Source organism: Crocodylus porosus, unplaced genomic scaffold (genome assembly GCF_001723895.1).
Source record: "Crocodylus porosus isolate Cpor-Errol unplaced genomic scaffold, CroPor_comp1, whole genome shotgun sequence".
Lineage (NCBI taxonomy): Eukaryota > Metazoa > Chordata > Crocodylia > Crocodylidae > Crocodylus > Crocodylus porosus.
The window spans coordinates 108544260-108566026 of NW_017728947.1; the positions used below are offsets into that span (position 1 = coordinate 108544260).

The window sequence follows — 21767 nt, forward strand, 5'->3', positions numbered from 1 at the left end:
ATTGGTGACACACTTGTAGAAACCCTTCTCACTTCCCTTGCTCACTGCATCTCCAATTGCAATTTGGCCTTCCTGACTTCATCCCTGCATGCCTGAGCTATACTCATAGGCTCCTCCCTAGTTGTTTGCCCAAATTTCCACTTATAAGCTTCCTTTTTGTGATCTAGTTTACTGAAGAGTTCCCTGTTAAGACAAGCTGGTTTTCTGCCATACTTGCTGGTCTTCCTGCGATTGGGATGGTCTGTCCCTGCACTCTCAGTAAGGCTTTCTTAAAGTACAGCCAGCTGTCCCGGACTCCTCTTCCCCTCAGACTGGCTTCCCAGGGGATCCTGCCCATGAGTTTCCTGAGTGAACTGAAGACTACTTTTCTGAAGTCATTGCTAGTAAAGCTGGCAGTGAATTTTCTTGTTTTCTCTTGAGGAAAAAAAAAAATGACAAAATTGGAGGAAAAAATATATTGTGCTATTTTTTCTATAACATTTTTCAGGTTATTAAAAAAAATCCAAAAGCATTAGAATAGATTTTTTTCCCAAGATTTTGGCAACTGACACTTAAAATCCCTACAGGCAATTTAGCCAAAAAATGGAGGTTCCCTGTGCAAATGTTTTGATAAATAAACCATTTGCATTGGGGGGAAAAAAACTTTTAGGATGAAAAATGCTTAGGACCAGCTCTTTATTGTCAACGAAATCCCATAGAAGGTGAATGTAGGTGGGCACAGGGTAAACCTGAGCTATGACAATTTCTAATCCTAAGCACTCTCACCTATTTTTATGTGATCAAATAGCACATGCGCAATACTGGCTTTATGTTGGGGTGATGAACAGGCAAAGATCTGGTTATCTGCCAGCCCCTGACATTGTGTGTGTAGTGAACGCTTATGTATGCAACAGCAGACTGATTTAGAGACCAGTCTGCATATTTTTCTGTTCCCTTGGAAAAACTTCTGATTCCTCTTCTGTTTGTACAAAACTTTTGTCTTTCTCTTTATCACCATTCGTGTGTGTGTTACTCACGCTAGGCCTGTCTTCTTTATATAAGAACATAAGAAGTGCCATACTGGGTCAGATCAACGGTCCATCTAGCCCAGCACCTCATCTAGACCCTTTTCAAACCTGGCTGTACTATCTGTTTCTATGACCTCCTGTGGCCAAGAGTTCCACAAATTAACTGCGTGCCTCATAAAAAAGTACTTTCTCTTTTTAGCTTTAAACCTATCTCCTACTAATTCCATTGGGTTCCCCCAGCTCTGATATTCCAGGACTTGGTGAATAACAATTCCCTATCCACTTTGTCCACACCCTTTATGATTTCATAGACTAGTTTCCAACTGTGGCAAGTAGTAAACGCTTGAGCAGAAGAGTATGCGAAGGGAGCACACCTAGACGTATCCATCCCTGTATCCATCGCTTATCAGGCCCTCCCTGGCATTAACCATCTTCAAGAAATATTTCTTGAATCTAGGACTCCCAAAATGCAGCACAAATATTGCTTAGTCCGAGAAACAATTCTGCCTAAACTCTTAGCAGATCTATTAAATGAAGGGGATAAAGAAAGCAAAACACAGCTTGCATCTCAAAATATGCTTACAAGACTCATGCAAAGACAGTGGACTCGACAGACCAAAAATCAGGCATGTGAGGCAAATAAAGTTAGATATGATGGACAGCTTTTATTTTCCAATTGTTTAAATTAACAAAGTGCTACATTCCATAGTTACAGTATGAGTAGTTGTTCTTGTTCAGGATATAAAACCACGATAAAGCACAAGGGACTGCTGTTAGCACTCTATGGAAGCAGTGCAGTCCAAAAAAACCTCACTGGAGGTGACCGTCGGGCATTATTGACATTTGAAAATCAGCAGCTGTACAGTGAAGGTACATTTTGCCATTACAGGAATCGCACATCGAGCAGGCTTGGCCCTCTCGCTTGAAATGAAGCTCTGAATGTTGAGACTATTTGGCGATGCCTACACTACATTCTGGCACGTGATACCATGAAATTTGAAACGGGGCATCTGCTGGATAACAGGAGCCAGCTACTTGCCCTGTGCTGAGTTGAGAGACTGTTATTGCTGCAGCAAAGTAGTCATTGTAGCTGTGCCTTTGTAGCGTGAGGGTTGAGGTCACACTGTCATGAGATGCCCCAAATGTTCAGGGCTTCTAGCTCACCTGTGCAACATTCAAATGTTGTGTTTGCAGGTGCAGAGCAAGTTCGGTTGTTGTTTAGTGTTAAAATATATGCATTAAAAAAATGGTTTGCTTGTTTGATGAGTGCGCCAGTTTTGTTGTGTACCAACAAAATTGAGTCTTTAAACAACTGGAAGTTTCAGCTCTTTCGAGACATTCCCCCCAGCATAGTCTCCCCTTAAATTGTTTTAAGTGAATTAATCCAGCTTCTAGCAAAACCGGTGTTGCTGCTTGGAAAGTAACTTTGGACTGGAATAACTAGGGTAATTCTAGAGTTACACAAGCACTCACAATTCTAGAGCTAATACATGCCAATGAGCACTGATTTCCAAGGATGCGTACAATTATCATTTGATCCTTGTGACTTCACAGCACAGAAGCTAAAGCATTGGTCTTGGAAACTTGGGGGGTGGAGGGGAGGGATGGGGTCCCTTTTATAGGCTAACTGACCTCCTTTTGGGGTTGAACTAGATGACCCTGGAGGTCCCTTCCAACTCTATGATTCGATGATAGTCAATTGGTCCTATCAGGCTACCTTTAAGTGGCTGCTCCAATGGCTACTGGTTTTAAACCAGGCCCTACATATACATAGACCAGGAGTTTAATGATTGGTGTGCCTCTGGGATCTGTTCCAACTTCCATTAACTTCATGCAGCACTGGATTGCACTATGCCTGCTTTTAAAGGGGTTCCATGACTGGAGACCCCAACATGGACCGGATTGTCCCCTTCGCTCCAGTTTGGAGGGGAGCTGGATCAGAAGTTCGGAGGGGCGGGTGGGCCCTGCAGCTGGCTCCTCAAAAGAGATGGTCACTGTCCAAGCACTATGCTCCAAGCACCTACCTAAACTGGTGCCACTAAAATACACATGAACTTATACTCCGTGCTTGTAGAATCAGGCATTTCTGAGCTAGATCTCCATTTCCCAACCCCCTGGTTACTTCCTATAGCCATCTGCACAGAGGGTACAATATGTCTCCATAATAGACCATGCATAGTAGACCAGCCTTTACCCATAAGCACCAGGGGTGGAACATCTCCTTTAACTGAAATCCTACCTTGGCCATTTATGCCACACCCTTCCTGTTACTTAACACCCGGGATAGCAGTACTTGATTATCAGACCTGCCTCAAACTCAATCCTTTTCTACAGCACCATGTTTAACCTAATGGGTCTGCAGGGGCAGAGCAAATAATGTCAGCGCTCTTACCGGGCTGGGCTGGGCTTTCCAACCTACTCTCACTGCCCAGAGGAGATAACAAGAGCTGCTTCGTTTACATGCACCACCACTGTTTCCCCGGGCAAAGTTCCCTTTAATGCCTCATGTGGTTAACTACATTAGAACAAAGGAGGAATTACTGTCACCGTAAAAAGCTTGTCTACCTCCAGCTTTTGAGCACAATGAAAGGCCATGGCATCACCCTCCTGGTTTTTTCATTCCATCAAGCTGACAGCTCTAACTGAAGAGCGTTTACCTGGCTTTCGGTGCTGCCAAAGCAGTGTTATTCATGCCCCTGGGCTCCCCAGTGCGGCCTCCTCTCCTGCTTTATCAAGAGAGGCTACAATTTAATGGAAATCTTGCATCTTCATTCATTCAGATACTGACTGGAACCCACACGGCCACTACACCTTGTGTAAGTGAACCAGGACTAACCAGAACAGCCCATCGTGGCTGTTATTGCAGAAAGCCCTGCTCTTATCTGTTTGGGTCTCCCCGATTGAAACAAATTTCTCTTTCCTCTCCTGTCCCATTTCTGAGATCAGCTCAGATTGGTCTTCTTTGGCCCAGTGACTAACTTGCTACTTGTAAGACCTGCCCACTGCCTTGGAGGGCTCAGTGCTCTTTACCAAGACTTTCTCCTTTGAGCTGGAAGAATGGTTCCCTGCAGGAGTTTCCTGCTGTGAAGATGTTGATCGAGCTGGGTGAAAGTCACTTGGTTTTGTTTCCTATCAGAAGACCCTACCATAAGAACCATCACTTCTGCAAAGAGCCCAAAGGCAATGATCTCACCACTGCTCACAGCTTAACTATGGTGGGATGTTGGCCAGTAAAGTTTCCCAGTTTGTTAAGGCAGCGACACCTCTAAACCATCTTACACTCCCCAAGACATTTCAGAGAGAGAAGCAAATGGGGGAGGATTGATTATCCCGGCGTGGGCTAAGCCTAGTTTTGAGGAGAGGAAGAAACTTTTAAGTGTCTGTTAAAAAAAGAAGCACCTTGTATTTGAGGAAGTGCATTTAAATAGCAGTGATATGTTAGGGCTGGGCAGGATCCTTGGCATCCAGACTCTATGGACAACATGCAGCTAGCTGTGAGGGGCAGAACGACAAGTGAAAGAACTATCAGGTGATTGCTGCCAGGCTCCTGCCTGCTGGGAAGGCATCTGGAGCCGCCTAGCAAGGGAGGCAGATCAAAATCTTCCAGTGGGAAAGGAAGACATGAGCCCCTCTTGGGAGAGGTTCTGGGATGAAGAGGCTCTTCAGGAAGACACTGGCATGCTGGAGGAGCTGGACGCTGCTTGGCTTTGATTCCCCACTGTTTCCCAAGCGTCTGATGTGAGAAGGACTTGGTGGACCCATGCACAGTTGTCAGACTGGAAGACTTGCATCAGCAGAAGCATTTCTAGTTGCCCTTATTTGTTCTCAAGGGAAGTCACTATAGTCTAGGGAAGGTATGGTGGCTTTGAGGGATAAACTCTACCATTTGTTGTTATTCATCGCCATATCCAGGTATGGCATACTGCAAACCACTGAGCCTCCTCGTCCACAGTAAGACCTGATGCCCTCTCAGAGAACAGGCCCATTTTTATCTCCATGCTCTATCTACCCGCTGGTTCACGCATAAGCTATTTTTTCTTTGTCAAGTCAGATCTTCAAAGCATAGCCTCTGTCTTGCCTGCATGTGCAGCGTCCTCGTGCTCTCAGCTGTGCCTGCAGACGATAGAATGCATTCACTCAAAAGATAGTGGTTTGCACTGAGTGGGAGCATGGCCATGGAAATAGGGCAAGGCATCTTTGTCTCCCTAGCTGCTGTACCTGACAGGAGCCCTGAGGCTCAAACTCAGGTCTTCCAGGCTTGTGGGGTGAAGGCCTGGGCTGCAGTGCCACCAACCATCCAGCTGGGTGCTGGACGCAGCCCAGCTTGGGCCCTTTTGTGAGGCTCCCGATGTGGGAACATGTGACAGGGGCACCAATGGAAACCACATGCCTTCTTTGATGGGAGGGCTGTGAAAACCCTCTGACTTCTCATGGGGCCCTTGTCTTGGCAACAGTGTTTACAGACCTGCTATATGGGACCCTCCTGCTTTGCTCCAGCCTCGCCCTCTGGCTTGGACCCTAGTACCTCATTTTTGCATGCCCTATTTTGTGTTTTGAATGCTCTGGCTCCTGACTTCCAGCCCAGGCTTGACTACAGACCCAACCTGACCCCCAGCGTGATCCCTTGTACTTGGACCGATACCTGATATTGTGACCCTTGGCTTCTGATATTACTGACCCTTGGATACTGAGCATCCACATCTGGGTGGTACCCAGGACAGTACCATCCTTTAGGGCCCTTCACAGATGTAACTTAGACTAAGTGCCCTCAGCAAGTCGTGGGAAAGATGGATTAAAATCTCCCTTCTTCCCACTTCCCAATTTTCCTGTGTGCTCCTGGGGTACATAGCTGCAACGACTGCTGTGTCTGATCTCGGCAATCAGCCAGTCCTTTTCACCTTTACAAAGAATTGTATCAGACCCTAGCTGTTCCTCAAGCACTTATCTCTTGTACTTTTTTCAATGACATTGAGAGATTTAGCTAGATAAATGAGCAGCTTGACCATATCGAACTAATCTTGCCTCTTCTACTCATAGTGGTCAAGATTCCCTGTCTTGGAAAAATGGATTTTGCATAAATGTAAGATTAAGCTGTCCTCTCTCTACTCGTTCAGCCAAGAAAATAAGGGCCTTCGGGGCATTTCCGATTTGGTTTTTTTTTCCCTTTAACATTCTTGGTTGAATGGCAACATCTCTCTTCTGTTCCGGTCCAGAAACATGCTCTCCTCACTCACTGGGCCCTTTTGAAATCTCCTATCCACATCAGTACTGCTTGTTCTGGTTAACAAAACAGGCCCCAGCAGCCATTTCAATGGCTTCCTCCTCCTAGCTCAGCCACACTCCCATCTGGAGTCACTTGTGCTGAAGCCTTGACGCCTTCCTGTTTCCGTGTCCTGCATCTTTTCTAATCTTTACCCCATGTGGCCACGTAAGCACAAACATGCCAGCAAAGCCCACCATGCCTAGCTATCACCACCTATTCTGCCTACTCTGCCTGCCAGTCCTGACCTCCATTCATACCTATGTGCCTTTGGTACCCCAGCTGTCACTGCCCTCCTTCCTGCAGCCAAACGTATTGCAGCCTCATACGACTATCTGAATTTGGTCCAAAAGCTTACTACCCACTGGTTAATTCTGTGATAGCAGTTATGATCCAGTTATCAGTTGTAAAAAGGGACAAACGCTAGATTAATACTCATGCCACTTAGTGAATACACCCCTGTATAAAAGTGATGACAGATAACCAGTGTCTTCAAACACGCCCTCTAAAAATACAAAGCCTTTTTCTTCTGCCTATTTCTTATTCAAGCTGCACACTGGGGGAGGAAAAAAAAACTAAGAAATTCACTCTACGAGTATCTGAGCATTTGTGTGTTTCTATTTATTGTGCTGAAACATGCTGGTCAAGAATGCACTCAGCCTTTAGGCTGAGAATCAAATTTTGATGGTATTCCCATGTGTTTTCCCTAACCATGAACCATAGCTACCACAAGATTTAAAAAACAAAACAAAACAGGAAATTAGGCAGAGAATGTACAAATGAGTCCATAATTGTGTCAATAATTGTACTCTACCTGGATGCCTCTTTGTTGATGAGGGATATGGTTCAAGTGCATTGTTCGTTAGTTAAGCAGAGCAGCTAATTTTAGCACCGATGAACTCTAGCTCAGGTTATATAACATTTAAAGTTAGCTAACTGGACAGAGGTCATTTGCAGTTAAGATTTCCATCCCCAATTTAGGTGAGAGCAGCAATTATGATCTGACTACTGTCAGCTGGAACAAAAATATTACACTGTGGTAATAACAAAATAATCGTCCATATGTACCGGCTCCAGCTGTAGCAGTACGGACTCTGCATTATAATGACGTGCTGTGGGTGAATATGAACTCTCACTACTGTAGAAAAACAAACATCATTGCACATTACATTTAGATACAGCATGCTGTTTTTGCCAGGGTGCAGAAACCACTACCAGTGGCTCAGAGTGGCTGATAGCAGTGATGCAGCAGATATTCATTCCTTTTGCTCCCTTCCCTGCCCTCCCCCACCAAAAGAAAAAGTCATTGGATATCATGACGGCACTGCAGTTTTGATTCAAAATTCATCTTCGGAGCTGTCAGCTAAGAGCATTACGCGGTCTTGCATGCTGTTAAATTCCCTCTGCTAGGAAAGAAAGAAAAAGGAAAAAAAATACATTAACCGGCTTTTAAATACAAGAGGGAAACTCTGAATTCCTTGCCCTGCCCCCATACCCCCAGTCAACTCAATATGCTCTGGAGTATCAGCACCGTTCAAACCAAACAAAAGCACCTTCACAATCAAACTGGTTTTTACTGTATGGACCACAGTGGTAACAAGAGAGTAGTAGGCAGCAGATCAAGGTTTTCCTTCCAGTAGTTATACCTTTCTTTTATGCCTTTTAGAGCCATTTCTCCTTCGGCGATTCATAATCTTAATGCTGTAGAGTGCTCCCAGGATAAAAAGGGCTCCGGCTATGCCGACCCCCACAGGAACCAGCATCCCAGACATGTACCCTGCCTACAAGAGAAAGAGACAATCACTGCAATACTAAAGAGAAAACCGGTTCACAGCTTTTTCCACCAGCCTAGGGCTGCAGTGCATTTGTATGCTTTTTTTCTTCTACAGCATATTGTATCTGGGGTCACAGCACACCTGGAAAACATAGCTATTTATAGGAACTTTAAAAAAGCAGATTCAAATAAATCCTTTGGCATTTGGATATGCACATTTATTGTGCTACCAGACTGGAGCAGATGAAGTCTAGCATCCTGTCTGCAACAGTGACCAGGAAGAATGCATCTGAGGATGCCGCAGGAGTCCTGCAAAAAGCAAGTGAGGGGCAAAAAATGCTCTGCCCCTCTTCCAACCATTTGTAGAGAAAGCAATACAATTTTCTCTCTTCCCCATCTCTTTGCACGATTGCCAGTCCATGTGGATATCTGTACTGTACTCAGCACTACAGCCCTGGAGGATTAGGACAGGCTAAAGGAGTTCCAGAAAAATGCCAAACCTGCCACACCTCACAGGTATCAAATCCCACCCCACCCCTGCAGAATCAAACCTTGATAGGATCAGGTCCTGCTAGGTTAAAGTCACCATTGGCTTACATGGTCACAGCTGAATTCACCTGTGGATCTGAGTGATGAATTCATCCCCATGACTTTTAAAGGCTGACTGGGGATTTGAGATTGAACAACTTCATTCACTCCAAGCCCCAAACCCACCACGTTCCTGAGGCTGCGCCTGAAGAGTCGCAGCTAAAGACTTGGCATTCACTAGCACTTGCCAGTGACAGTGCAGACACTGCCGATGTCCTAAGGAAAAGGAAGAAATGTGGAGCAGAACGGAGGATGCTCAGCTGTGGGACCAGACTCATCATGTGTAAGCACATGAGGAAAATGCTGAGCTGCTAATGGACAACTGTGTGCTGAGCTGGGCACTCCAGCTGCTTCCGTTATGTGCTGTATAATATGCTGAAAGCTGAGAGACCCTGACACAACGTGTAGCTGAATTGCACAGAAACCAGTGGGCCTGCACTTACCAGAGCTCCACGTTCTGATGGAGCTCCTGCCCTTCCTTTGATACTTGCATCCACTGGTATGTGCCAAATTGGGAAGGTTTCAGATGCACGCTCAGCAAGGACTAACCGGACCCTCCCAGTGACATTGGGAAGAGGTGCCTCTGCGCAGGTTGTGTGCAAGGCTGGGGCAAAGAGCAACAGTCGTCCTGGGTGGCTGCAGGTTAGAGCCAGCTCTCACTGCTCTGCTATCTCATGTTCGTATTAAAATGAACGAATATGCTTCTTCATGCCATGATAAAAAGACTGTCACAAAGGTGTTGGAAGGAGCCTCCAAACCATCCATACACCATGAAGGTCTCCATGCTGACTTCAAACACACCAATATGGTATGGGATGTTGGAGACATCATAAAGAATGGAGTATAGGAGCTATGCTTCATGTGAAGAGTGGTCCCAAACCCTGCAGGAAAGAGGGAGCTGACTTCATTTAATAGATTTCATACATTTCACAGACGTTACGGCTGGAAGGGACCCTGAAGATCATCAGGTCCAGCCCCTTACCCCAGGGGCAGGAAGTCAGCTAGGGTCAAAGCAAGATAAGCATTCAAACATTTCTTGAATGAGTCCAAAGTAGGTGCCTGCACCACTTCTGGAGAAAGTCTATTCCAGGCCTTGGGGGACTCAAACAGTAAATAAGTTTTTCCTTATGTCCAGTCTGAAACAGTCACGGAGGAGTTTATGAACATTGGTCCTTCCTATCCCTTGGGGCGCTCTCAGCTGGAGTTAGTGCAGCCTCTCAGCTGGAGTGGTGCTTGTGAAGATGCTGTATTGCTGACTGGCTTTGTTCACAAATCGGGGGGGGGAGGGGGGGGAAGGTAAATTCCTAGTCCGATCCCACCCATTTGACTTTGAGCCCAAAGCCTGATTCCTCCAGCTCTGTGCAGGGAAGTGCAGATGTTGTGTCGTTCTCCCCCTCCTCCCCATGTTTTAATGGGTTGGGCAGTTCAAATAAGGCGGTGTTATTGTCCTGGCAGAATTACAGCCTGCTGCTCACCTAAGGAAGGAACAGTCACTGTGAGGAAAGCAGCTAGGATGTGTTGATTTTGGGCCTGAATCCCCAACATGTTTCTGCTCCTTTCTCACCCTTGTACTGGTGAAAACAAAGAGCAGACGCATAATGCACAGTGCTACACCAGTGTAGCTTACTAGGATGTGGTGTAGAGCTATCACGGGGAAGAACAGAGATAAAACAACACTGGCATAAGTTACTTCAGTGTAGATGTGTCTGCTTCTATCCCAGGGTAGCTATTTGCTCAATATAAAGCAGCTCTTACCTGCTCCTCCTCTACCTATTTGTGAGACAGCAGCTATCCTTGAGAGAGCAGTTCTGTCCTGTTTGGAAACTGGTGTGGCTCACTTCAGTGTATAAAACTAGTGTGAGTTATACTGGTGTAAGTGTATTGTGTGTCCAGGACCTACAGTTGTTGTAAATCAGCCTGTCTGCATTGCTTGGGGATTTATAAATTCATCAGCACCCAGTAAATAACAGGGATGTTGGAAATTGATTTTAAATCCTTTAAAAAAAGTAAGACTTGAAGTGCTTTCTCTTGTTTTATTTCCCTGCTTTAAATGAAAAAAGCCACTGTCAACTGCCCTAAAGCTCAATGTGTGCACAAGATGTGCCCACCTGTGCATACGGACAGCTCTGTACCCTTCCCAATCTGTACATACAAAGGCAAGTGTGAGTATGCACAACTGGTTTACTCATACAAACGCCTGCATGCACAAGGCAGAGGCCTGATGAAGATCTGGGCTTTTCATTGTTAGCCCTCAATCATTCGGAATCACACACTTTCATCCAAGGGAGCCTAAAGGTACAACAAACTTACACACCCGGCTCTTGACCATGATTGCTGTTTTTCCGTATGCCACTAAGTGGATAAAAGCTATTCAGCAAGCATTGCCCTTGGCTTTAGTTGTTTATCTGGAGAATGAAAATAAATGCTTTCACCTAAGAGAGACATAGTGCAAGTGAGAACAGCTTTATCCATTTCTCACATCATAAACTTCATCACTGGCTTTTACAGGAATTGCTTTTCTGCTAGTAATGGCTTTGTCCCTGCATCCCAAGGCTGGAGGGAGGCATTTGTTGTTTGTTTGTACTTGTTACTCTGCACCTAATTGTTTATTACTGCACACCTCACATGAACTCATGGAAATACTCAGCATTAGCATTTGCTTGGAGGGAAGTCAGCTGCCTGCAAAAGGAGGATGGGAAGAAGAGAGCTGAAAGGCTACATTTCAGTGAAATAATGAAGGTGTCTTAATTGGGTGACCTAATTAATACAGCCTGGATGGTTCTATTCCTGGACCTGTGCTGTTGGTGCAGGCCCAGAGGCGAAGCTGAAAATGTTTCCGACAGCATCTGCCCAGTTGTGGTTTCAAGTTCAGAATCAAGTCCATTCTTTGTTTTATTCTTGATTCTCTAGCCATGACCTTGTATTTTACCTGGCAAGTCCTAGAGTTTCCACTCACAACTGGATCAGTGATGTCTCCACAGAATGGCTGATCTTATGGGTCAAATTGTGAGGGAAAGAAGGAGCCAGCTGGCTCTGAGTCGGAGCGGAGGGCTGCCGGTCATGAGCCCGCAGGCCCAAGGCACTAGGCGTGAATACACCTCCCCCAAGGTGTCGGGGAGGGAGGGGCCGGTACTCCCACGGCCGCATAAAAGAGAGGCCAGGGCCTACAAGCGGGGGCGGCGTAGAACCGGAAGCAGACTGTGGAGGGGATGGAGCCGGACGAAGTGCATTGCGCAGGATGCGAGCAGTTCTGAGTCGCAGCAGGAGCCTTTGGAAGAGGGGTAAGCCCCAGTGGGGCTTTCAAGCCCAGTCGGCCTGCCCTTGCGGGGCATTGGACTGTTGTGTTTCCCTGCCGGGAGCAGCTGGGACCCAGCGGGAGCCGAGTACTGTATAGGCCCTGATATAAGGGCACTAATCGACTGTGGACACTGTAGCTCCTGTAATAGGGGCGTAGCAGCCACAGTGAGCTTAGACTGTAAAAGGGGACAGTACCCAAGCCCTCAAGAGGGGTTCTGCGAGAGCCGGAGAAGGGGGTTTGACCCCACAGACTACAAGGGGCCTCGGAGGACAACGGCTGAGGGCTGAAGCAGTCGCCCCGATCAAGGGAATCCCTTGGCCATCGTATTTGTGTTAACTTTTATATTTCTGTTGTGAACAATCTGAGCGGCCTGCGCATATGTGGCCGGACCGGATAGGCGGACACCACACAGTGGAATGGGTGAGGGTGTAGGGGTGGCGGAGCCCTCAGAAACTCGGGCACGGCGGGACGCCAAGGAGTCTCATATTTGGACGACACGCGCTGGACATCGGAACCAACTCCATTAACATCAAAGTCATGGCAGGCGAGGCAGGCACATGTGACACGCCCAGCTCAAGGTGAGCAGACACTCAGTAACCGGTAGATGGCCCCAACGCGGGGAGCCAGTGGCAGCTTACCCCAACACAAATGCAGGTGCCACTCCCTACTTGGGGATCCTGGTGTGTGCATCAGCAGAAAACCCCCCTGGGAAGCACCCAATCTGTGCAGCCACTGATCTGTCCCAAGCCCACGGGGAAGAGGCTGTGACTGTTCCCTGGGTCCACAGAGGAGAAGATTGGTAGGTTTATGAGTGTCCACCTGCCGTAGAAGATTTTAAAGAAGCCACACATCTTAGTCCCACATCCTGGTTGCAAGCTGGAAGTGGGACAGAGATCACTGGGGCAAAGAACTTCCCTTAAGACAGCTGGATGAGGAGAAGACAAAGATCCCTCATACACTGCTATGATCTTCAACCACCCCACTGCTGGAGAAGGAGACAAGGGCATCAGTCTAATGACCCATCGCCTGCCCCTCTGCCTGCATTTCCATCACTTCTGTGTGGTCTGGATATCAGACAGAAGGCTCCTTTATGCGCTCCTTTACACTTGGCTCCCAAAGCGGTTCCACCTTCTTCCCAAAAGACTCCCCCCATGCTCACTTCTCACTGGACCTGGCTTCTTAGAGAGCGGATGGGCCAATGGGAAACGCAGACATGAGGGAATCACCAAGATTTAGTCTGGTTAGCAGAGTAACGCAAGACAGAGAAGTTAACGCCATCATCTGCCTTTATGAGAAGAGAAGGGGCAAACATTCAAACCAGAGCCAAGAGCTCTGAGAAGGAATCTCAACATGAAGAAGGAGTTAGGTGTGGATTTATTTTGCAGAGGGGGTTTTAACAAGGTTTTTAATGAGTTTGTTTTCGATTTGGGGGACGACACCAATGTTTCTAAGAAACAATAGGATAACGGGAGCGTGAAAAATTGGCCACCATGCAGTTCTCATTCCCTGCAAGATGTACGAGTCTGAGAGGAGCTGCTCTAAGGAACAAGCTAGCAGATTTTGGTACTAGAAGCCCAGTCGTAATGTTGTCTGTCTGATCTGGGCACAGTGAGGCAACCTGCTCCCCCCTCCACCCCTCCCAGGACAGGCTCAGTTGCTCTGGCAAAGAGCAATTCTGGCCTGAAATTGGAAAGTGCGCCTGCTTTAGTAACACAGACGGGAAAAGACTGAGGAAGAGGGGCATGCCAGTGGGAGCGGTGAGAGACAAAGACTCAAAGAAGACAGAAGATGACACCCAATGCATGCAGAGGCGGCCTGGGACAACTCTGATGTTAGCAGGTGACACATTTGTGCACACATCTTGCTTATTCAGGGCACTCTTGGTTGGTGTCTGCTTTTTCCCCCTTCATCTTGAAAACCATTTTCTCTGCCTTTGAGGCTCTCTCTGAGGACAAACCAGCTGAGTCTCAGGCCAGGAGACTAAAGAAGCACAGACCATTGCTCCCTACTGCAGGCAGAAAAACAACTCAACACAGGACCAGTAAGAAACTCGCCTTGCTTCCCTTCTACTTCCAAGTTTAGGGAAGCAACTACCTTGACCCTTCTCCTGCACCAGAATTGATGCACTGAGGAGCAGGAGAGTGATGGGCAATTTGAACTGCTCATACTCAGGGATCAATGACTCTTCCTCTCTCTGGTTACTGCTTCAGAACAGGAAAACATTTGTTCGGGCCTGCCAAAAGCCCGGTCAAACAAAAAGCTGTGCCTAAAAGCAAAACTATCACCTAATTTACACTGCCTTGGTCTCTGTGTCTTTGTTAGTGATGACATGACAATTTGAATTTCACAGGGCTTGAGAAATGTCAATATTTGCAGCAACATCTCAGAGGCTGTAAGAGTCCCACGGTGCAACTGGTGTAACAAGCCTTCCTAGGTCCACATATAACTGTCTGGTGAAAAAAAATGGAAGAAGCTGCATTGCATTATCTTTTTATTTGTCACACTGCCTCTCTACTCTTGCAGCTCCTCTTGGATGTGGCATCAGAAGCAATTGCGTGGGACACAGACAGCCACCTGGACTTTGATGTGAGAGGGATTCCCAGGCCCCTTTAGGACTGGAAGAGGAGATGCGAAGCAAGTAAAGAAGGCCATCAGAGTATGATTGTGGAACAGGGACATGAGCAATGCAAAGGGAATATGCTGGATTAGTTCAGGGGCAGGCATTAAACTCTGGTTCTGCAACAGTCCCCTCATCCTGCGCTTTCCAGCTGAGTGTGGCTGCACTGAATGGATTACAGCTACAGCAAAGAGAGCTCTAGTCCCAGGCATGTTCCTAGTGATGCTGTACATGGGTCGAAGCTGACCTTTTTGGCTGGTGTAACACAAAGTTGACCCCCTCCTCCAATACTACTCCAGTCCCCTTCCCCTGTCCCCTCTGCTGATCTGCTTCCTGCCCCATTACTGTGCTGCCTGCCTTCCCCCAGTCTGCTGCATGCCACACACAGTGTCTGTCTGTGCTACTTGTGGCATGTGCGCCCCGGCTGGCCACCCCTGCTGTACATGGTGCGAGAAGTGTTCCAGAGCAAAGCCCCAGGGATCCCTTCCCATTCCTCCATGGAGTTGAGATGGAAAACGAAAGATCCCTTGACCACTGCAGCAAGCAAGAAGGGGAGGAGTGCTCTGTTCCTCCCTCATTCTCTCCATATATTCAGAGAATAAGAGCATAGGAAAAGAATGCTATTTACTCTTTAGTATGTAAGAGCAGGGGGATGGTCATTTGTCTAGTCCCACTGAGCAACTGAGAGCAGCATCAGGCCTACTCTAATTCCTACAAGGAACTCTCCCTGCTGCCAGCAAGTGCTATCAGACACTGGTGGTGTAGCCACACTCCCTTTCCCCTAGCTGTGTTCCCAATTCTCCCATACTCTCTTGTCTAGCCTCAGGGCCCAGGAGCTGACAGCAGCCTGGCACTACCAGCACTACTGATCTGGGAGACTCCTACACTCCAAGGAATTCCCCTACAAGCCAAGCAAGCCGACATGCTTCCACTTGCTTTGTGGAGACTGAGAGCAATGATCTGGCAGCACCACAGAAGTGCGACAGACATAGCAGCCATGCTGCATGATTACACAGCGACTCCGGGCCCAGTTCTACCCCAGTAGATAGATTCTGCTCGTTTACACTGTGCAGTCAGTCAGTCTCACTGCATTTTTCTGACACAACCTCAGTCACAGCATAAAACATAAGCTTGGGCTCAGCAACATATGGCCCACAGGCTGGATCCACCCTGTTAAGATTTTCAATCCAGCCCATGGTGGCTGGGGGAATTAGTGGCATGTGATGGCAGAGGGCACAGATGGGTGCCCCTGGGGATCTTTCGGCCTGCTGCATGCTGCTCAACTCGATGCATCCCCGTGCCATGCTCCACCTCTTGTTCACACAGCTGATGCCCCAGCCCTACCTGCTTTCTGCTGTCGCCACCAAACATGTCCCTCAGCATGGCTGTTGGCCACAGAATCTGAATCGGTTGATGGTGATAGAAAATGATGACTGAGAAACAGCAAGGGAGCAGGGAATGATGGAGCAGCAGCAAGGGACTGGCCACCGGCAGCTGTGGCCAGGTCAAAAGCTGCAGCCTGCTATTCTTAAAAGTTAATGAACCCTGCACTATCATGTCAAGACAGTACTCTATAGCTTTGCCATTCTCTGCCACTCTGCTCAGTGACAATGCGCCTCTGCTGAGTTGAACAATAGTGCAGTAGAAATTCCCAAACAAGCATTATTGGCCCTTTCCCTAGAAAAATTTTTTCTTTTTCCATCATTAGATACCTAGGAAAAGCCTCAAACCTTTTCTTGGATTGTCACACCAGAGATAATGAACCGCAATTTCACCACCCTCAAGCTCTTTTTTTTTTTTTTCTTGAAAGTCAAAATGTTTCTGTCATTAAAATAAATTGAGAAAAGCATTAAAGTGCTTCCTACCTTATCTTTCAGCTTTTCCATCCAGCTCCTCACTGAAAAAAAAGAGACAAAACATATCAACTGCAATCATGATACCTTGGTTATATTAATTAGCTACAAGTGATAAATGACGGTGTTAACAAATAGACACTAATTAACTTGACGGGTTGATAACATGTTTTCATTAGATTTAATGCTTTCTTGTTTATGAAGTAGACAGAATGCAGCAAACCGGCAAGAGAAACTTTTTCTGAACAATTCAACTTGGGGAGAGAAGAATCGGCATTTTCCATATTATTCACCCCACCTTGGAGAGAAAGATGGAGAGGAAGATAAAGGATAATGGCTCCAACATTGGCTTTTTCCCCTGCAATAGGAAACCTGAGCACTGAGATGATATCAACTTCTCCACGCAATGTGGCGACTTGCTTCTATCGTATGCTCTCATTTAGGGCTTCTCTTTTCTCTGGAAGGCGTTAAGCTCCTCTTGGTGCCTGCAAATGCCTTTCCACATTGGGTGTAGGCCTAGAGTTTCATTCCTACTGGCCTGGCCCAGGTGCACAGTGTGGTGAGCTTTTCCTTACCCAGGTCTGCAGGATTAGAGCAGGATGATGAATGCTGACCCACAGTCCCTGAGCAGCGAAGGGGGCAAAAGTCCAAGTCCGATACACCCTCCCCACCCTCACAATAGCTAGAAAATGGTATTTAGAGGTTTGCTTTTGGGAACTGGCTTGTAGGTAAAGTAAATATGTATTAAAAGAGTGGTCCAGCCCAACAGCAAGGGTTAACTGATTTCTAAAAGCCTGTTTCTGACAGTTCCCTCAAGGCCCACTGTGTCTGACACAGGCAAGCAGCAGACATGTGGGCTGGGAAGTTGCAGGGGCACACCACGCTGTTCCATAACATGAGATAAAGGACTCTGATGCGTTGACCAGGTTACAGTGCCCAACTGCAGGGCCCTTGGGATTTCCAGTTTTGGGGAACAGACCAAATTAAGAGAAGACCAAGAAAGCCCAAATTAAGATGTGTGCATGTGATGGGTTTGTGAAACAAAGGAATATGCTGACAGGACAGAACGTGGACAGTATGACAACCACAGAGACCAATGAGCGACGGCCAGTGGTGAAGAGTCATCAGGAGGAGAAAATACTACAAGAGAAGGGATTTCAGAACAGCAATGGGTTCCCAAGAGGGGAACCCGAGGCCACTATGGGCATACCACCAGCCTGTCTCACCCACCCCAGTTGGGGGGGGAAGGGACAAGGGGGCCCTCAGCCTCCAACCTCCAGGCTGCTGACATCTGACGTCCAAGAGAGAACCCCGGAGTGAAGCTTGTGTACTGGCCGGATGTCCTTTGAGCCTGTACAGCTCTAGGACTGGTAGGTATAGAATTGTTTGCATTATTATTTGCAAATCACTGTGTATCAATAAAATTTGCCTATTATCAAATGGAAAAGCCATAGTTGGTCTGAGGATTCAAGTCTCCTCAGAGCAAGGTATTTGAGTCATAAATCCAGTGCTAAGACCCCCCCTCTCCCCGCGTGCACACTCACACTCACGCCAAGTTCTGCGCCTGGAATGAGTTGTATGCTGCATCTCTCCCCAGCTGATTTTAGGAGCACTATACAGTGTACTCCCCTAGGCATTACCTCAGGCACTCTCCCTGTGTCTGCCCTACAAGGCTAAAATGCCTTGAATGAGCCTGTTCAGCCAGGGGAGCTCTGCACACATGCGTGGTGCTCCACAGAGAAGCCAGGGCACCATTTAGCCCCAAGGTCAGAAAAACCAAAGAGCAGGAAAGGTGTCATGTTCCACTGCATCACCGCAGGGGGGTCAAACATGGCCCACAGGCTGGATCTGGCGCATGGAGCTGCTGCATTCAACCTGCCAGGCTACCGCAAGTTGGGGGTATGGGCAGGGCCTACCACAGCATCCTGGGGACCCAGTGGACATGACCAGCATCGGCAGGGAGCAAGCAAGGGGTGCAACACACCCCTCAGTTGCCTTGCAGCTGCCCAGCCCCCACTACAGCAACCAGCTGCCTGGCTTGTGGCTACCTGCCCTACTGCCACCCTGGTGGCAGCTGCTGCCTCCATCCTGTGCTGCGGGCTGGATCCAACCTGTGAGGAACTGCTATGCTGCAGATCTGGCCTGGGGCCTACAGCATATTTGATGTCCCTGACGTACAGCACTGTGGCTGCTTCCTGAGCTCTGTAAACTTCCAGGAGCAACGATAATGATGAGGATTGTCATATAACAATGATAAAAAGTAAAGGCAAGTCAGAGTCCCAGTCCCTGCCAGCTGTGGCTAACAAAAATGACACTGCTCTCTGGCAATACAAGGGAATGCAGTGCATGCTTGAAAATGCCCTCTGAAGAGTCCCTCAGCAGAAGGTCACCCCCTACCAGTCCTCTTGACCACTAAATGCAGCTCCCCTTTCAAACCTCCATGCCAGTGACCATCTTCTCAGAGATCCTGCTACACAGCCAGCCTCCTTGATAAAGGCACTGCTGAGAAATGCTTCAGGCCTGGACATTTGCTGGAGCAGCAAGTGGAGTGATGCAGTTTTATGAACCTGTCCCCTTGCTACTACACTGCCCCTAGAGCTTCCCGAGTCCAAAATCCCACAAAGGCTCCTCTCAGATTTCTCCAGGGCTGACAGTGTGCAGCTCAGAGTCCCTTGGAGCATTTATTGGAAACAAACTGAAGTGGCCATGAATCCTCATAACAACAAACCTCCAAAATGGCAGTTGGCAAAGTGATGAATTAGACATTTGGGCTGAAATGACAGAGCAGCTAATTCCTGATCCCAGTGTCCCCAGCTGCAAATCACAGCCGCAGGAAGTTTGGATTCTCTCATGACTAGTACGACCTCTATCAAAAGCTATTTCCTGAGCCTATTTCCCATGTCCTCAAATGGAAACTAGCTCCTGTGGTTAGATCTGGAAACAGGTAATGTGGGACTGTCTGACACACAGCTCTTAAAATGAATGCAGTACAGAAGGGGCCTATCCTGAGCTTTGCATATTTTTCCACTGCCATCCTGTTTTTCATCGTTGCTCCTAGGGTGCAGCCCTATTCAGAGCAGGCCTGACAAAGGTGCTGGTGGGGCCACTGAAGTATTCAGCACCCTCTTAGCCCAGGTCATGTCAACACTTCCTCCAGATCATGCTAGGAAGGGCCACAGCAAGACAGAACATACCTCTTCTGCACAAGCTACACCCCCAAATGGAAACAAAGTAGTGGCCCCAGAGTGGCAGTGGGTAAACACCAAGAGCTCTCCATCTGGGGTGTTCTTACTGCCCTGCCATCAGCCCGACATGAGAGCAGTTACACAGCATCTTTTTTCAGGTCTAGCACGCACAGAGTAGGCATGCATGGATGCTCACTCCCCACCACGGCTTGCAATCTGTGCAGACATGCCTTAACCTTTCTCAGACCAGGTCTAAAAGACCAAGTGGTCTGTTCCTACTTACAAGGCTTCTACACTTGAGCATCTACTTTGCTCCCACTGCAGATGGTGGTCTATTGGTAGAAAGAGTCAGAAGCTATAGAAGGAAACCTGCATGCTAGCTCGACTACTTAAAGGAGACCTCGAGGACATTCGCTAGCCTCGCGTGCGACTGAGGAACACCCAATGCACTCTCCGTGGTGCTGCAGAACAACTGGCTAGTTTGGGGCTCTCACAGGAACAGTCTCCTTGAAGATTCATTGATATGACTGAATGTGAGATTTCTGGGACAGTCTTTCATGAGGCATGAATACACACTGTTCCACTTTGCACAAGACATCACTCTGGCACTTCACCAGGTCACTTGGAGAACTTGACAAGTGACTGGGAGTGCACTCTTAAGTTACAAAGGCAACGCAGGTTCTGGGAATCCCCATTTGAGAATTATATGTTGCCTGGAATTAAAATTAAAACCCATGAAATATCATACTCCAAAGTTATGAACTACTTTATGTCATGTACTCTGGCATCAATATCCTGCTATTCTCAATGAACTGAAAATGACTAATAGAAGGGGCACCTTTCATTAATTCTCCCGGCAGTGCTAGATTTGTCTATGTGGCACAGAGACAAAGTGCTTACCCTTTGGGAACTCTGCCATCTTTCTAAATGAACATCTCTCTCACCCAGGTAGGAGGCAATCATGAAGACAGTTCTTTTATCAAGGTTCAGTGATTAAGTTTTAAACCATTTTCAAGGATCTCACTTTTTCACAGGGGAATGACACTACAGAGATGATCACAACTTTGGCTGCATGAGTGATATCTTCCCCAGGTGCCTTTAGCTCCCAAATATAATCTGTGATATTTCCTTTACCTAGTTTTTAAAATATATGCAGGTCACCTATTTTCCACTTCAGAATTACAGTCAGCTCAGTTGGGTAACAAGAAGGTAACAAAGCCCTTTTACAGCCCAGTCTAATGATGCCTACTACATTGGAGTGTTATTTTAGGTGGGTGGGCAAACACCTTTAAATCTATCAATCACAAGAGTAGGCTAATTGGGTGGGAAGTAATAAAAGCTAACTGGAAACCTTGTCATGATTCTTGAACTACATCAAGCCAGTTTTAAAGGCTCAGATCACTTTGGCTAATACCATCTTAAAGTCCATAATACATGAACACAGCTCTTTCCATACAAAGGATCCCTTTATCACTTCAAAGTCAATCACCAAGTGTACAAAGGACACACACACACACACACACAACCATGCCTCTCTACCTCTAAAATGCAACCAGAAAGAAAACACATCTCTCTCTTCCTCTGCACAAAGGGGAAGAGATCAACGTTGTATACCTCGACTTTAAAAAAGCCTTCGATCTGGTATCCCACGATCACCTCCTGGCTAAACTGGCTAACTGTGGCCTTGACGTCATCACGATCCGCTGGCTGGGAAACTGGCTCCATGGTAGGACCCAGAGGGTGGTAGTTGACGGGAGCCAATCGTTTTGGTGTGCTGTGACCAGCGGGGTCCCACAAGGCTCTGTCCTAAGGCCAATACTGTTTAACATCTTCATCAATGAAGCGGGCTGGTCAAGTTCGCCACCAACACTAAACTCTGGGGTAAAGTATCCACACCTGAGGACAGGAGGGTGCTCCAGGTGGATCTGGACAGACTCGTGAAGTGGGTGGACGAGAACCTGATGGTGTTCAACACTGAAAAATACAAGGTTCTCCACCTTGGGAGGAAAAACCTGCACCATGCGTATAGGCTCAGTAGTGCTACGCTGGTTAGCTCTACAGATGAAAGGGACTTGGGGGTCATCATTGACCACAAGATGAACATGAGCCTTCAGTGTGATGCTGTGGCTAGTAAAGCGAGCAAAACTCTGGCTTGCATCCATAGATGCTTCTCAAGCAGATCCTG

The 21767-nt window shown here is 47.3% G+C and overlaps 1 protein-coding gene across 1 annotated transcript in view; it reads right to left on the reverse strand.

The window, feature by feature from the left end:
• Nucleotides 1–1647: 1647 nt before the first annotated feature.
• Nucleotides 1648–21767, reverse strand: part of CUNH14orf37 (chromosome unknown C14orf37 homolog) — a 127162-nt gene continuing 107042 nt past the window's right edge. The window contains exons 5-7 of the mRNA XM_019550885.1: nt 16410–16441; nt 7914–8048; nt 1648–7673 (exon numbers count right to left, since the gene is read on the reverse strand). Of these exons, the coding sequence (XP_019406430.1) occupies nt 7605–7673; nt 7914–8048; nt 16410–16441 (236 nt within the window). The 3' untranslated portion in view covers nt 1648–7604. The remainder of the gene's footprint in view (nt 7674–7913; nt 8049–16409; nt 16442–21767) is intronic.